Source organism: Populus alba, chromosome 4 (assembly GCF_005239225.2).
Source record: "Populus alba chromosome 4, ASM523922v2, whole genome shotgun sequence".
NCBI classification, from domain to species: domain Eukaryota; kingdom Viridiplantae; phylum Streptophyta; class Magnoliopsida; order Malpighiales; family Salicaceae; genus Populus; species Populus alba.
In genome coordinates, this window is record NC_133287.1 from 10,557,297 (window position 1) to 10,572,495 (window position 15,199).

The window sequence follows — 15,199 nt, forward strand, 5'->3', positions numbered from 1 at the left end:
AACAATTATAAAAAAAGGACCAAAGTTAATATAAAAATTAAATTTTAAGAGATGAAATTGAAAAATATTCAAAAAAATATATATATATATATATATAGCAATCAAAAGTTTGAGAACCAAATTTGATATAATCAACAAATAATATGATATTTTTAAATTTTTTACAACTTCTATAAAGTGTTTTCCGTCCAAATTTTTCAGGAAAATACTTTTCTGAAAACTAAGTTAAATTTTTCTTTGACGGTTAAATATTTTTCATTGACCAATTTTTTTAATGATAAAAAAACATAAAAAAATTTAGAAAATAGTTTTCTGAAAAGTGAATTCCGGGACAAAGCCAAAAGCCCGTCTGATTTTCCTAAGAACTTAGCGTATAAGATTACGCCACGTGACACGATTTTAAACCGTTCGATATGCTTCTTTTGATCACCAACCCCAACAAGAAAATTCGTTCTCGTCTGACTAGTCACAATGGGAAGCAACAAAATTCCATGGTATAAAAATGGCTGAGTGGTCAGGGGCAGGTCTTCCTAGGGGTGTTTATATAATTATTTTATTCATCACTCCGACACTTGAATAACACCAAGCAACACCCCCACCCCTTCGGTTTCTGCAGAAGCTTAAATTTGCTTTGTTTTTTGCACTATAAAGTATAAACTCACACTTTTCTCTCTTCAACCTCAAAGAGGTAAGTAAAGCACTTACTAAGTTCATGCATCTTCTTTGAATTTGACTATTTGCAGCTTTTAAAATTAGTATTTTTGCTTTCGTTTATGCATGGTGTGGTTTTAATTTGAAAGAATTTCCTTGCATGAGATGTAGATCAATCTTGAGGTTTGGATCTGGGGTTTTCATTGCTTATGAAACATTCGATTCGATAGTGAATCTTAAGGATAAACGAGGGGAGAGAAAGAATATTTGAATTATATGTTTTTGTATTTTCTTTTTCAAGTGTTTTGAATCAAACTAAATAAAACTTGATCAACTGGTTATTGCTTTAAACTACATTTTGCGTGTTTTGTTGTGATTTTGACGATGAATAGTAGATGGGAAACATTGGTTTTTAGTGAAACATGATTTTCAGGTCTGGTTGAGGTTGAAGATGACATGACATGATTTACAGTTTAGCCTGTGATGTTTCGAAAGCTATTCATTTTGGTCCTTTTTTTGCTGATTTGAATTGTTTCCAAGAGCATCCCTGCTTTGTGTAAATATGCCTTCTCAGATGGGCTCTTGGTAACAAATGTATGGATGAACTGCTTTGTGTATGTAATCCCAACTTGCTTGTCAGTTGTCACAAATACATGCATTGAGTTATGAAATGCATATCTGCTATGCTTCAAGATTAGGATTCTGTTGCCTTCAAACAATAAGGTTGCTTGGTTTTGTTATTCTGTTTTTTTATTTTTTTTATGTTCTACATGTATTTTACAAGTTTAGATTACCAGACAGAGATGAACTACGTATTTATCTTTTGGATGAAGTAGAATAAACTTCTCTCTCATTGTAAAACACACACAAAAAAGATGGTTTTATATATGAGCAAAGTATACTGTAGTTTGATAAAAACTCTATTCTTCTAACCCATAATTCCTTCTAAAATTCTTGCTGTTTTGATCCAATATTTCTGAATATAGATGAATAATAGAATGTATAAGTCAGTTTTTGGCATGGTTTTATATTCAAATTTATATCTCTTAATGTAAGAGAGAAACGAATGTCACAATTTTTTATGTTCTTAACCATGTTGATATGTGATTCTTTCATAATATTTAGATTGAATTACAAACGCTTGTTCAACATACCAATTTGGGCTAAACTTTAATATCTTGGTTGCAAGAACACAGTTTTTTCAGCTGCTTCGTGTGTTACGAAAGCCGTATTGCCCAAAGGGGGCAAGCTGAACAAAATAATGAAATTATTGGCTATAACATAAAAGTTGAATAAAGTCGTAGGCTGCTTCAAACCAGAAACATCGGTCTTTCGCTTCAACAAGTCCTTGTAAATGATGTTTCAATTGATTGGTTTATTGTTTGACTTCTTCATATAATGAATAGGTGATGGCATATTGACTTTTGTTTAGAGAGAGAAAAAATGTTCACAAACAAAGAATTCATATTAAATTGGATTATATCACTACCTCTTTTGAACACCTAACTTTGAAATTTGCGTACCAAATCGATTGCATGCACTGGGCTAGAAACATTTTTTGATCCTGTAAAATAGGACTTCTGAGTTTCTTCAGATATTAAAACCATAGCAACCCGAAGCAACTTTTGAGGTTGTGTCTTAGTTATTAGTTAAGCTTTATTTGGAGGTTAACTGGCTTGTATCACCTGTAGCTAAGCTAACTGACGCTTGTGTTTATAGCTAAACCTTTAACTGTTCTTTTGTAACAGATTTACAAGATGGCGGCAACATCAGCAGCTACCTTTTCAGCTGGATCTACTGTCGCCTGTGGCACCAAAGCAAGCCAACTCCCACAATCAAAACCTTCCGCTGTAAGATTCAAGTCCCAGAAATCACTTGCAACCTTCAGTGGTCTCAAGGCAGCTACGTTTGTGAAGTGTGAGTCAGAGTCACATTTCTTAGGCAAGGAAAGTAGTGCAGCCCTTCGAGGCTCTGTTGTACCAAAAGCTAAAAATTCAAGCCAAAAGTCACAGTATCACCTAAACCCACAGGCATCCTACAAAGTGGCAATTCTTGGAGCTGCTGGAGGGATAGGCCAGCCCCTAGCACTTCTAGTTAAGATGTCTCCATTGGTTTCAGCCCTGCACCTCTATGATATAGCAAATGTCAAGGGAGTTGCTGCTGACATCAGTCACTGTAATACCCCTGCGCAAGTTTTGGATTTCACAGGGGCTTCTGAGTTACCCAATTCTCTGAAGGGTGTCGATGTTGTTGTCATACCTGCTGGGGTTCCAAGGAAGCCTGGTATGACCCGGGATGACCTCTTCAACATCAATGCCAGCATAGTGAAGAACTTGGTTGAGGCTGTGGCTGATAACTGCCCTGATGCTTTCATCCACATTATCAGCAATCCAGTAAACTCTACAGTGCCAATTGCAGCTGAAGTTTTGAAGAAGAAGGGTGTGTATAATCCAAAGAAGCTCTTTGGCGTTACTACACTTGATGTCGTGAGGGCAAATACATTTGTTGCTCAGAAGAAAGACCTCAAGCTTATTGACGTGGATGTGCCAGTGGTGGGAGGGCATGCAGGGATAACTATTCTTCCCCTTCTATCAAAGACAAAACCCTCTGTTAGTTTCACTGATGAGGAAGTGCAGGAGCTAACTGTAAGGATCCAGAATGCAGGCACAGAAGTTGTGGAGGCAAAGGCAGGGGCAGGGTCTGCAACCCTGTCAATGGCATACGCCGCGGCCAGATTTGTCGAATCTTCTCTTCGTGCTTTGGATGGGGATGCTGATGTCTATGAGTGCTCGTTTGTGCAATCTGATCTTACTGAGCTTCCATTCTTTGCTTCTAGGGTAAAACTTGGAAGGAAGGGGGTTGAAGCTCTCATATCATCTGACCTCCAAGGGCTGACTACGTATGAACAGGAGGCACTGGAAGCTCTCAAGCCTGAACTGAAGGCCAGCATTGAGAAGGGTATTGCATCTGCTCAGAAGCAACCAGTTGGTGCATAGAGTGAGGTCAGTTATAAATGCCTTAACCAAACTGAGATGCAGGAGTTATCGAGGTTGATAATTCTTGCTGCGACACATCACTGCATCAGCACTTTCAAGTTTTGTAGAATTTTCATTTTCTTTTTTTATATTATGAAAAACTCTTTCTAATGAGATATTTCATGATAGCGCTGTAAATTTGAAAATTGCAATTGCTGCAATTTAGAGCATGTGTCTTTTTTTTTTCTTTTTCAAACAACATGGATGATGTGCCCCGATATATGTATATAATGAGATGTTTTGTCCTTCCATTGAAAGTACATTGAATTGTCATTTTTGGCCTGATGTTTTGCAGGTGTCTTTGTTAGGAAGGCTGTATTACCAGAATCTCTGTATTTTTGTTAGGATATGGTGTTAGATAAACCAAAAAAACCGTGTTGATCTATGAATTCATGAGCAAATAAGAGCAGCCTGAAAGAGTAACTATTGATGAGTGCAGAGTCTTCATGGGAAGTGAAACATACATGAGAAAATAATTACTTAATAATAATAGCAGAGCTCATTATATCACCTTTGTTCTGTGCTAACTGCTTCGTGGTAATGGTAATATTTGCTGAATGTGGGTGAGGGCTACCTAATCTTCAAGGATTCCAAGCCTGTTGATCTTTTATTTTTCTTCTGTTGAATTAAATGTGTTGGTGGAAAATCTTACAATGTTAGCGACTTAGCGTCTCTCGAATTTCGTTCCATTTGCTGCCTCGCAAATGTTTCATGGAGCTACCAAAACCTGAAATATTGTGGGAGTATGATTCTCATGTTCAGCAATCACCACTCAATTTCTTTGAGCTTCTAACCAGTTTTATGATATAGAATACTAATAATTGAAAAAATCCTATGCATGGTTAAGATATCTACTAGCTATATTGCGTGATAGATCAACCAAGAAATTATTTATCATTATTACTACACTTGATATAACAAATCAACCGTAATTTTTTTAACTTGACTCATTGCTTAGTTCTGATTTAAAATTAATTATGTGAGAATTGTCATGATATGATTTTTAAAGATATTTTAAATGACTGATAAGTTTGATTTAAAAAAAAAAATCAGATAATATATATATATATATATATATATATATATATATATTTTTTTTTTTAAAAATATTGAAACAAAGATATATTAGATCAATCTAAGTTTCACAACTTAACACTTTAAACTCGCAACCTGAATTATGAGTTTCATTGAATTTAACAACTTTGTATTTTTAAACTAATTTTTATTTAATGAAATGATAATAAAAATAGATGCTCACAAAATTAAACATGAATCAAATGCCAAAATATTTATTTGAGACTGCGATAACTTTATAGAAACTTAACAAAAATAAATTATAAAGATCAATTTAAAATCAACCAAATATTAATAGATGAAATTGATAAAATAAAAAAGGATTCAATTGAAAGAAAGAAAATTTGGAAGGTAGAATTTAAAAAGAAAAGAAAAGAAAAGAAAAGAAAACTATTGTTATTAAATCGGATCCAACATGTCAACATTAAAACCTCTCAACCCGACTCTTTATCTAACTTGAGTTTAAAATTAATTTGCATCTTTATCCAAAACAAATTAAGTTGTATGAAACTTGACTTTAAAAAACTCAGTTGACTTAGAGAGTTCAAAAACGACTCAGACAACCAATAAAAGTATAATTTGACTTATTTTTTTTAGATAATATATATATATATTAAAAATGATGACGTATTAAATTAATCTTGATTTTGTGATTTAACTCATAAAACTTACCACCCGAATCATGAACTCTTCTCCATGGAAATAAAAGCCTAAAACACTTATGGCCTAACCTTGTTCAACATTTTTTAGCTAGAAAATTAATACAATTTTAATCGTACATGACTTCTCAAAGTTTATTTGAAAGTGGCAATAGGGCGTTGTGCATTATAGAAGTGAAAATTAAAAGGAGCCAATGAAAAAGAAAGAAGTTGCTGCAAAGCTTATTAAACACGGCTGCAATGGATAAACAAAAACTAGCAGAGGTTGCGCTCGCGAGAGAGGAACATTGTAATGGTCAAGCTGATGCCGATAAACATTGTATGATAACAAAGCCTGCGCTGCAAAAACAAAAAACCTTGCCTCATCCAAGTAACTGTGGAGAAATAGCAAAAACAAAAAAAAAAAAAAACAGGGCAAAATAAGTTTGAAATCCCAGATAATAAAGAGGAAATTAAAATGCTGTGAGAATAAATAGTTAGAAGAGAAACTAAAGAAGCTTAAGAAGGGTGAGGCAAGAGGGGAGAAAGAATGGAAAGGAGAAACCAAAAGTAACAGCAATGGGACGATCGTAGACTAAAAACAATAATTTCAAAGCAAAAGATTTTCTCCATAAATGAATGCATGTAGATCATCAATCACTCAAATGGATGGTTCATAAATGGATGAACTTCTCTGGTGTGCTTGCTCATCAAACCATGAATTTCTTTGTTTCTATCACGAGTCTCTAATTATGAGTATTTCTAAAAACCTTTTAATGTCATCAAATCTTCAAACAGTGCTTAATTATGCTTCATGACATGCCTTGGTCTATAATTTCTCCACATCGTTATGTTGGTCGATTGTCGGAACAATCAAAATATAATTTTAACTTAATTATCACAAACAAAATAAATTTATAGTATAATCTTCCTACAATATACTAAAATAAGAAAAAATGGGGGATTTGAATGAAAAATTCAAGAAAAAAAATAATTCTAAAAATAATAAATTGATATGTTGTTAAATCAGTTCAAAATTTCACACATCCATTCCTAAAAAATTGTTGATCATCGAAGTGAAATAAATATTCTTTCATGTCAAGTAAATAAATTTGATGTCTCTTAAAGCTGAGGGAAATTGATAAGATTACGAGTACATTAATTACGAAAAGCTCTTTAATCAATTTCTTACCATCAAGCGAATGTAATATTAAAGACAATGTTTATTCATTCGGCAGTAGTCTTATGAATAAAATCTGTGTATTTATTCTAAGCAAACGTTTAAAAGTTTGATAATTTAACTTAGTTTATTCTTCTCTAATAAATCAATATGAGAGTTACAACAATCAAATTAATTCTTTTGCTTCTTATTCTAGTCCTTAACAACAATTACGGTTTGAAAGAAATTAGAAAGCATACATGTCATCTCAAAACAATTTGATAAGCTTGAATAACAATAAATAACATAATTCTGAATAAAAAAAAAATACTTGAATCTAAAAGAATTACAATAATAATGTTACTTCTCACAACCTGCTAATAGAGATGGTGTGTGTCACTCGTGAACCGAATTTAGAAGTTTAGTTCATAGTTTTTGAAAAATTGACAAAAGCAGAGAAGAAAGGAATGTTTTTCGGACTCTACTTTAGCTATGTTCTGTTCCATTTATCCTCCCTTTAGCTGCCGAATTTCTTGAGGATTACTAGGCTAATTATAAGTATTCATGATACTTAATTCTTTCCTTTTTTATCTGGTCCTTAAGGTTGAATAAATCTCCCAAAATTTATGTTGAAAACTGACTCTGCTGCTGTCACAACTTTGTTGTAATTCCAACTCTGTTGCAACTTAGACTTTGTTTTTTTACTTGGTTTCTTGCACTATTTGATCATCTCAATTGTATTAATTCATTCATGGAATGTTAAAGGTTTGATATGCATCTTTCTTAGTTCCTAAAGCCCACCTTTTTTTATGTCAGACTTTCAGCTATAGTGCGATGCTCGACACTGTTAGTTTCATGATCAGATTAGGAGATCCATCTTTTCCTTCAGATTGCATCCGAAGTTTGGCCTTTAAAAAGATTTTATTTGATGGAGTCCTGCATGAAAGTTGTATTTCTAGATGTGTAGATAAATTTGGACTTTTAAATTGCCTGATTTAGATATTGAAATCTTAAGATATTCTCGTTTGAATATTTAGTTTGAATATCTAGTGTGGAAGCAGAGAATCCTATTGTGAGTAGGATTCTGGCCCGAATTTGCAAGTCGAAATAAAGATCTAAATGAGATCAAAGTTTTGCCTATAATACCTTCCTGGAAAGCTTAACGTGTGTACTTTGACTTAGATTAAGCCCGCGCTTTCATTCGAGAACTCTAACATGGTGAAAAACTTGTCACAAGAAACAAGGTCCAAAACATAAAATATAGAATTTCTTATCTTCAACAATTAATTCACAAAGTCTCTTAGGTATGCCAACTCATAAAAATAACTTCCAATAAACTCAAATAGGCTCAAAATACATTAAAAAGTAGTTTTTGTGTGTGTATTTGTTGCACTTATCATATGTCATTAAAGCCGGCTTTATTAATTTTTTTGTTTATAGGCATCATACCACAAATCACCCAACCTGGTATAAAATTTATTAAACAAAAACAAAATAAAAAAAATTTAAAAATACAAGTTTAGAATAATATAATATTCTTTTATTGATTATTACCTAGTTGTATTGTGATTTTCCTTTTCTGACCATTACTTAATTATTATAATCCAAACAAAATTCTTCCTTATATTAAATTCATACATTAATTAGTTTTCAAAATATAAAAAACTATTTACTCAAATAAGTGATTATTTATTTATCCTTAAACTTCTCTCACCAAACTTCTACCATATTTACCCATTCAAGATGCTCATAAAGATAGCTCTATTAAAATAATGGTTCTTTGACTTATGATTTCATTGTAAATATGATCGAATATAGCTTCAATATTAGTAAAACTAAAAATCAATTTAATGAAGCTATTTTAATTTAATGTAAAACTTAAATAACATGATGCAAATAAATAGCTTTAATATTAAAAAAAAAAAAACATTAATTACATAGTGAGATTGCCCTTCCATTCTATAACAATTTTGCATGATACAATAATGTCTATGGCAAAAGAGATTCTGGCTCTATTGTTTATATTGGTGAATGCTTGATCAATAACTTCTATAGTATGTTTCTTTTCATGATCATCACTTAAATTAATAGTATAATTATTAACACCACTGGTTGATGAAGTAATAACTTTTTTACTGGACTTGGACCTGTTTCTTCTTTTATATATGGTATCTAAAAAAACAATTAAAATACAATAAGCAAAATTTTTTCTTCGACCTAATATTCTCATAACAAGCATATATATTAAATTTGATTATAGGGTTTTCTCGGCAAATTATATACAGAACAATGTTACATCTTTGTCTTTCTCTTGGATCATGATATTATGTGAACCCCAAGGATGATATACTGACATTAAAAAAAAAAAAAAACAAGAAGAAAATAAAAGAATCTCATTCAAATCATGTAGTGAAGGGAGAAAAAAATATGTTGATTTGGAGATTATCTCCATTAATGATATTATTGCGACTAGTTGAAGCAAAACACATTTTAGGAATATATTGGTTGCAGCCGCAACGAGTGTAATATTGGGCATTCACCATTCTTCCATCTCCAACCCCTGACATCCCCTCCAACAAAAGGGCTACCACTATTACTGCTGGATTTCATTGACTTGCAAATATGTAATAAAGTAGTTTGCTAATTTTTTTTATTTCTTTTCAAGATAATATTTGATATTATGATAACGGTTTTTTTTTTTTTTTTTAAAAAAAATTTACTTGGAAATACATAAAAATAATATTTATTTTTATTTTTAAATTTTTTTTTAATGACACAGGGTGCTTCCTTACAAATCAATAGGATGTTTTGTGATGCCTCATGGATGGAACCCAGCAGTGGGGAGTTTAGCGGCAAGCGTTCCTGTAGTTGGTACTTCCGAAGTAGAAGAGACTGGGAGGTGATGGGAGGAGATCAAAGAGGAGAGGAAATAAGGAATGCCAAAGATAAAAGGTGGAAAGGATTGGTTTTGGAGGTTGTGACGGAGGGAGGGAGGTCCTTCACATAACCCCCCTTATATTGAAGGAACCTCTCTAGATTAAAGCTTTGCCGAGCATTTTAGTCATAGGTAGTCGCTCATATTACCGATACACTAACATTTATGTTGGTAGATCGTTTTATGCACCTGCGAAAATGGCTATTTCAGTGTATATATTGCCTCCTCCTGTCTTCTCCACAGAACAATTGTAACTGTCAATTAGTGCACTAGTCTTTATGGGCAGTGAAAAACCTGACTATTATTTGAGAACACAAGAACTTATGATGTAAGAGTTACTTGTATCGCGAAATATTCATGTTGGTGAACGTGTGAGTGTTCCTCGAGCTGTCTAAGATCTATCCGCAGTTGTGAAGTACGGAACCGCAAAGCCAATCCTGAAATCAACCCATTTTGCGTCATCCAATTTGGAGCTCTTCTTGTTATGGAAGTCTACCTGTTTCAAAACAAATGTCTGGCCTCTTCAAGACCTTATAATATGAAGAAATTGTTCCGACCATTTGCCCACAAATTCATTCTTCCACTTTGCTTCCTAATTTCGGTTGATATATTTTTAACATCAACAATATTAGATGGCCATGATCAGCTTATAGCTCAGTGGCACTCGGGGAATTGAATCTCGGTCTTACGAATGAAAAGAATTCGGCATAACCTGTAACAATCGAGTGCAGTCCTCCCAGCACCAATGAGCCTGTTTAAAAATGTGATTGCGGTTGCTTTTTAAAATAATTTTTACATTCAGAAATATATCAAAATAATATATATTTTTTATTTTTTAAAAATTATTTTTAATATCAACATATTAAAATGATTTAAAAACTTCAAAAAATATTAATTTAAAACAAAGAAATTTTTTTTTTTTTTTTTCAAAAACATTTTTGGAATGCAAAAACAAAAGGGGAAAAGAGGCCAGGAAAAGAACGAAGAAAAAAAGAATCCAAGGCAAGAGCTTTTCATGCATGGTAGTAAAACCACTGAAAGGTTAGAAAGTAGCTTCTTATTATACGTATGGAAAAGCCTCTATCTGAAATGAGAAAACCAACGGGGAAGACAAGTTCTCATTCTTACTTTCTTCCAGGATACTCCACGCCACTGGGAAACAAGCCAAAGAGCATTTATAATACATACATGTACAACTGATCCGAACCTGGCTGTGGATGATGGACAAACAAAGACGAACACCGAATTTTCTGTAGGGACCAAATGAAGTAATCAAGCTGGTAGATACACTGTGAGCGGAATGATACACTAGCATTTTTCTCTTCTTGGCCTCTTATGAGCTTGTTCTGAGTTTTCTGCACTGCTCCCAGCTCCATCTTGTACGCTTAGTTGATTGCTTAGATACTGGTTTACCTGATCCTCGGGAAAAAAAAATATATCACCACATCATAAAGGGTTTCTGTTAAAAAATCATGGCATCAGAGGGCTTCCAAAACTCTAGTCTAGGATCATAAAATAGGCAATTCCTTTTTTTCAAGAGAGAGAGAGATCACAAAGCAAATATGCTACCCTTGTTCGAAAATCATGGAAATCATATAGGGCTTCCAATAATTAGTTTAGGATCATGGAAATAAACCTTTGAACTGGGTGCTGCCACAGCAGTTGTACTATTTTCTCGTTTGCCAACATCAATTTGCACTCCGATGCTTGTCTGTGCTAGATCCACACCCGAAGATTGTAGTGCCTGGGTCAGAGTATTCAGTATCCTGTTGAACACCAAGAACCCATTCTATAACAACATATACAAGATCTCTTTACAGTACTGCTTAGCAGCAAAATGAACTGATGGCAGGTATGATTGCTAAGACTGCTATTAATACCACATTAACTTGTATGAATTCTGAAGTTCAGAAATCAATTTGTTCCAGTAAAATAGACATCCCTAAAACAAATCAAACCATAAAGAAGGGAATAATCATTGGCACATATTACACCTCATATCATACAAGTTCAAGTAACCCTCGAGATGACCCACCAATTTACCTTGCACAAAAACCTTACCCCAGATAAGTGGTTAATGAAATTTGAAAGCATAAACTTGCAGACAACATCAAGGTAAAAACTTTATTGGCCAAGTTACTAGCCTAGACAATTCTTACATAGATACTTGCATCAAACTCTTCTAATTTTTTTGAGATGGTGTGAGACAACCATGAATTTTCTTTCCAGATCTCCCACAGGTAAGGTCAGTGCAAAGTATACATGACCAAACATGCTAGTTCCATAACAAGCATGACCATGAAGTGAATTTATTCCAAGAACATGGGTAGTGGCTCGTTTCACAATTACTAATGCAACAGAATTATTAAGAGATGGGCAGATGCTCACTGTTGAGAATAGGCATTTGAGATATTAACTGATAGACTGTCACTCGCCAAGTCCTCCTGTCCATTCAGTGTATTGTTTGGAGTAGAACACTCAGTAGCGCATGGTCTACCATGCAACAGCTGGGATTGAAGCTGGTAAGCCATGTTCTCAACATCAGAAACAGATTCCTGCAAAGACTGTGTAGGCAAACCACCCCTCCCAACAGCAGCAAATACATTCGATGGTGTCTGCGCATCAAATGGAATTGCTGGGTTGGTGGGCCCATGGGGATGATCCAATGTTTTGTACATTGCAGCAGCGCCCATGTCAGATTCTATTGAGTTATGTACATTTGCAAGCATGACACTATTCTCATGAGCAGAACCATTTTTCATAACTTGTGTATGATCGAGTAGGCTGTCGGCAGAAGCACGATCAATCTTCTGTTTCAAAGGGAAAAAAAAACCAGTTGGAAGGGAGAACAATATAGGGAACAATATGCCCCACAATCAAATATAAAGCGGTCATGATTGCAATTCTTATCTATAAAATATTCAACAAAGAGAACAACACATGCATTTTATGTTCTTACTGTGATCAGTGAACATAAGATGAATAGCCCTCCCTCTGTTCACTAAAATTCACTAACATTTGATGTGTAATTTGCCCATCATATGGTCCAGATTAAAAAGTTGATGAGAACACCTTTGGAACCTAGGCCACTAGATCCAATGAGATTTTTTTTTTTTTTTTTAGCTTACAAATCCATGCATTCAAATGCCAGTATGCAAGTCATGCAATGTACCAAACCCCAAATCATCGAAGGCCCTGAAACTCTCAGTCCTGCACTTTAAACCAAGGTCGCATCTTCAACATTCCAAAATGAACAGGCGAGTGCATGCAGCAAAACCTCATTATATCATGACTAAGTCATTTATAAGAAACCCTAATTGGACTAGTAATGAAAACAAGAAAACATTTATTGGCTTCTTTACAAATTATGAAAGTTGTTCCACATTTTAAATATACTTTATAATATAAAAGTTAGAAAAAATAAAGGCACCAAGGAAGTCATCACTATCCCATTTTGGCTATTATGCTGTATGTAAAAAGCACACAGGAACCCATTAAAATGTCATATCTTAATCAAAATCAGTGAACTTCAATGGATGTTTTAAACGTTCTCAAAGTTGTAAATTGTGAGCACATCCTTCATACCCAAGCAATAATCCCTCTCCTGGTCATGACCAATAAACCCACCTTGCATGGCGGCCTGCTATGCATGTTAGGCGCAAGAATTAGAAACATAATTCATCTATCCTTCAAGTGCACAGACAAAGAGGCACGAATGAAGTTCATCTATCCTTGAAGTTGTTTTATTCCATACGCTAGTTTGTTATTGAATTGGTAGGGTACGGTCATTTTTTAAGAAAATATTCAAGTTAAAAGATCATATAGTAGGAAATTCAAGCCAAAAAGGACTCAGCTACTATTTCTTTTGGACAGTCCAACAAGAGTTGTTCCCAACTCGAAAACTAACATAAACATCCTTGCTCGTTTCATGAGGTTTTAAACAGAGGTGAGTATATTAGAAGTGATGGTAAATAGCACCAAGCAGACTAATGTTAATCAAAAGCAATAGCACCCACACGGACAAGAGCATGTTCAGAATTGAAAGTTTACCCATGGCAATAATTTAGCTGGCTCCTGACTCCAACCTTCATATGATCCCTCATACATTTGTAACTTTTCTTGTAAAAACTGAATGTACTCTATAACCTGCATAAAATCACAAAAACTTTCAATCGAAGCAGAAATTCAAAACCAAAATCAAAGAAAAAAAATGAAACATATTTGATCGGTTCACCTCTAACAAGAACGAAGCCTTATCTCTTTTCTGATCATTTTGGGGAATAAGATCTCTCAAAGCCTGGAACCTGCTTGACAAAACATGTCATCAATGAGCCAAAAACAACTCCTATTTTAAAGTATTAATGTCAAGTTATATATATATATATATATATATATATATATAAAATCAAAGTGTGATGCATCAGTAATCAAATGCAAAATACTCATACTGCGAAAGCTTTAAGAAAATCTCTAGTGTCTAAATTTTAACAAATTGAAACAAAAATATCATCAAATTATGAAATTTCTTAAATCATTCCTTCGCCAATTACGCCTAAAACAACGCACATTCCACAATTGATAATAGAAATAGCACAATCGTCATCATTTTTATAAAATTTCATGCAATTCAAAAAAAAAATTGCCTCTCGTTAATCTTGCTCCTTCTACGCTGCTCTGTCTCAGAATGCTTGGACCGGTTCGCATTCGCCTTCGGCTCGCTGCTTTTACTCTCTGGTTTCACTACTTCCCCTGTGTATATATTTATGACATTAGTCAACAAAATCATTTTAAAAACAAAAAGAATTGTGTGCGTTGACGTTACCTTTGTAGGACGACGAGTCGTAGTCTTCAGGTTCATCTTCTTCGTCGAGCTGAGACTTCGCTGATTTCACCATAGTAACTACTATCTCTCGACTCGACAATTTTTAATTTTTCTTAAGTAAAGAAGAAGCTCTTCCGTGAAACCAGGAGAATTCAGTTTTGAAGAGAGAGGGAGGGAGCGAGGGAGGGAGGGAGGAGATCCGGCCTTCGGGAGTAACCGGACCGTATTTAAAGAGAGGGGGAGTGTGTACAGTTGTGCAGAGAAGAAGCCCTAGGCCCTAGGAGATGATCGTATGATTTGATATTCAGAGAATTTCTTTTTTTTTTTTTTTTTTATTTATCCTATTACTATTTGTTAAATTTGTTGGGTTTTTAAAGACAGATGTCAGGTGGGTGGTTGCTAACATGCGCGTAGGGATTTGAGCGTGCATAAACATTGTTCAAATTTTCATATTTTATTGTACTCATGAATTATTTTTTATTTTAATTCTCAAATTTTATTTGATAATTATATTTTTATAGGGTTAAATTAAAGGATAATTAATTTAAATTTATTGATCAATAAAAAAAATTAAAAGAAGAATGATAATTATGAAAAAAGGTTGAAATTTACGGTTTTTGTATAAAGTTGTAAAGTTCAATTTAGCTCTTGAATTTTCAAAATCATACTCATTTGATTTCTAAATTTTTATGCAATTCAATTTTAATATAAAAATTTATTTTAATTTTTTTTAGGTATTACTAGAGAAAGAGAGAGATCGTTTATTTTAGCGATAAAAAGAAAAAATAAAAACTGACACTAATTCTAACAACTAAAATAAGAAATCATAGTGTCAACATGTTCAGTTTAGTAAGAAAAGTTCTACTTATTTGTTTTTCAATTTAA

The 15,199-nt window shown here is 33.6% G+C and overlaps 2 protein-coding genes across 5 annotated transcripts; one reads left to right on the forward strand and one right to left on the reverse strand.

The window, feature by feature from the left end:
- Positions 1-450: 450 nt before the first annotated feature.
- On the forward strand, positions 451-4,507 carry LOC118055136 (malate dehydrogenase, chloroplastic). 2 transcript variants are annotated; one of them, XM_035066954.2, is made up of 3 exons: positions 451-688; positions 2,400-3,653; positions 3,982-4,507. In XM_035066954.2, the coding sequence occupies exon 2, from the start codon at positions 2,409-2,411 to the stop codon at positions 3,645-3,647; it is 1,239 nt and encodes a 412-aa protein (XP_034922845.1). In that variant the 5' UTR covers positions 451-688; positions 2,400-2,408; the 3' UTR covers positions 3,648-3,653; positions 3,982-4,507. The 2 variants fall into 2 exon arrangements, with proteins under 2 accessions (XP_034922845.1, XP_034922844.1); XM_035066953.2 differs by lacking the exon at positions 3,982-4,507 and having other exon boundaries at positions 452-688; positions 2,400-3,969.
- A 6,025-nt stretch (positions 4,508-10,532) lies between these two features.
- On the reverse strand, positions 10,533-14,654 carry LOC118055137 (transcription factor BIM2). 3 transcript variants are annotated; one of them, XR_004688605.2, is made up of 7 exons: positions 14,315-14,654; positions 14,136-14,241; positions 13,727-13,796; positions 13,543-13,638; positions 11,910-12,302; positions 11,129-11,258; positions 10,533-10,905 (listed from the first exon to the last, which is right to left on the reverse strand). XR_004688605.2 is itself a non-coding variant. In XM_035066956.2 (7 exons), the coding sequence occupies exons 1-7, from the start codon at positions 14,385-14,387 to the stop codon at positions 10,801-10,803; spliced, it is 999 nt and encodes a 332-aa protein (XP_034922847.1). In that variant the 5' UTR covers positions 14,388-14,653; the 3' UTR covers positions 10,533-10,800. The 3 variants fall into 3 exon arrangements, 2 of the variants coding, with proteins under 2 accessions (XP_034922847.1, XP_034922846.1); XM_035066956.2 differs by having other exon boundaries at positions 11,881-12,299; positions 14,315-14,653; XM_035066955.2 differs by having other exon boundaries at positions 11,881-12,302; positions 14,315-14,653.
- Positions 14,655-15,199: the final 545 nt, after the last annotated feature.

Excerpts from the sequence above, each read along its gene's own strand:
- LOC118055136 (XM_035066954.2), top strand. The coding sequence starts at position 2,409 with ATGGCGGCAACATCAGCAGCTACCTTTTCAGCTGGATCTACTGTCGCC.
- LOC118055137 (XM_035066955.2), bottom strand. The coding sequence starts at position 14,387 with ATGGTGAAATCAGCGAAGTCTCAGCTCGACGAAGAAGATGAACCTGAA. Across the intron at positions 12,303-13,542 it reads CAGCTAAATTATTGCCATGG|AAGATTGATCGTGCTTCTGC; the intron begins GTAAACTTTCAA and ends CCTTTGAAACAG. Across the intron at positions 11,259-11,880 it reads TCAAATGCCTATTCTCAACA|GATACTGAATACTCTGACCC; the intron begins GTGAGCATCTGC and ends GGTGTTCAACAG.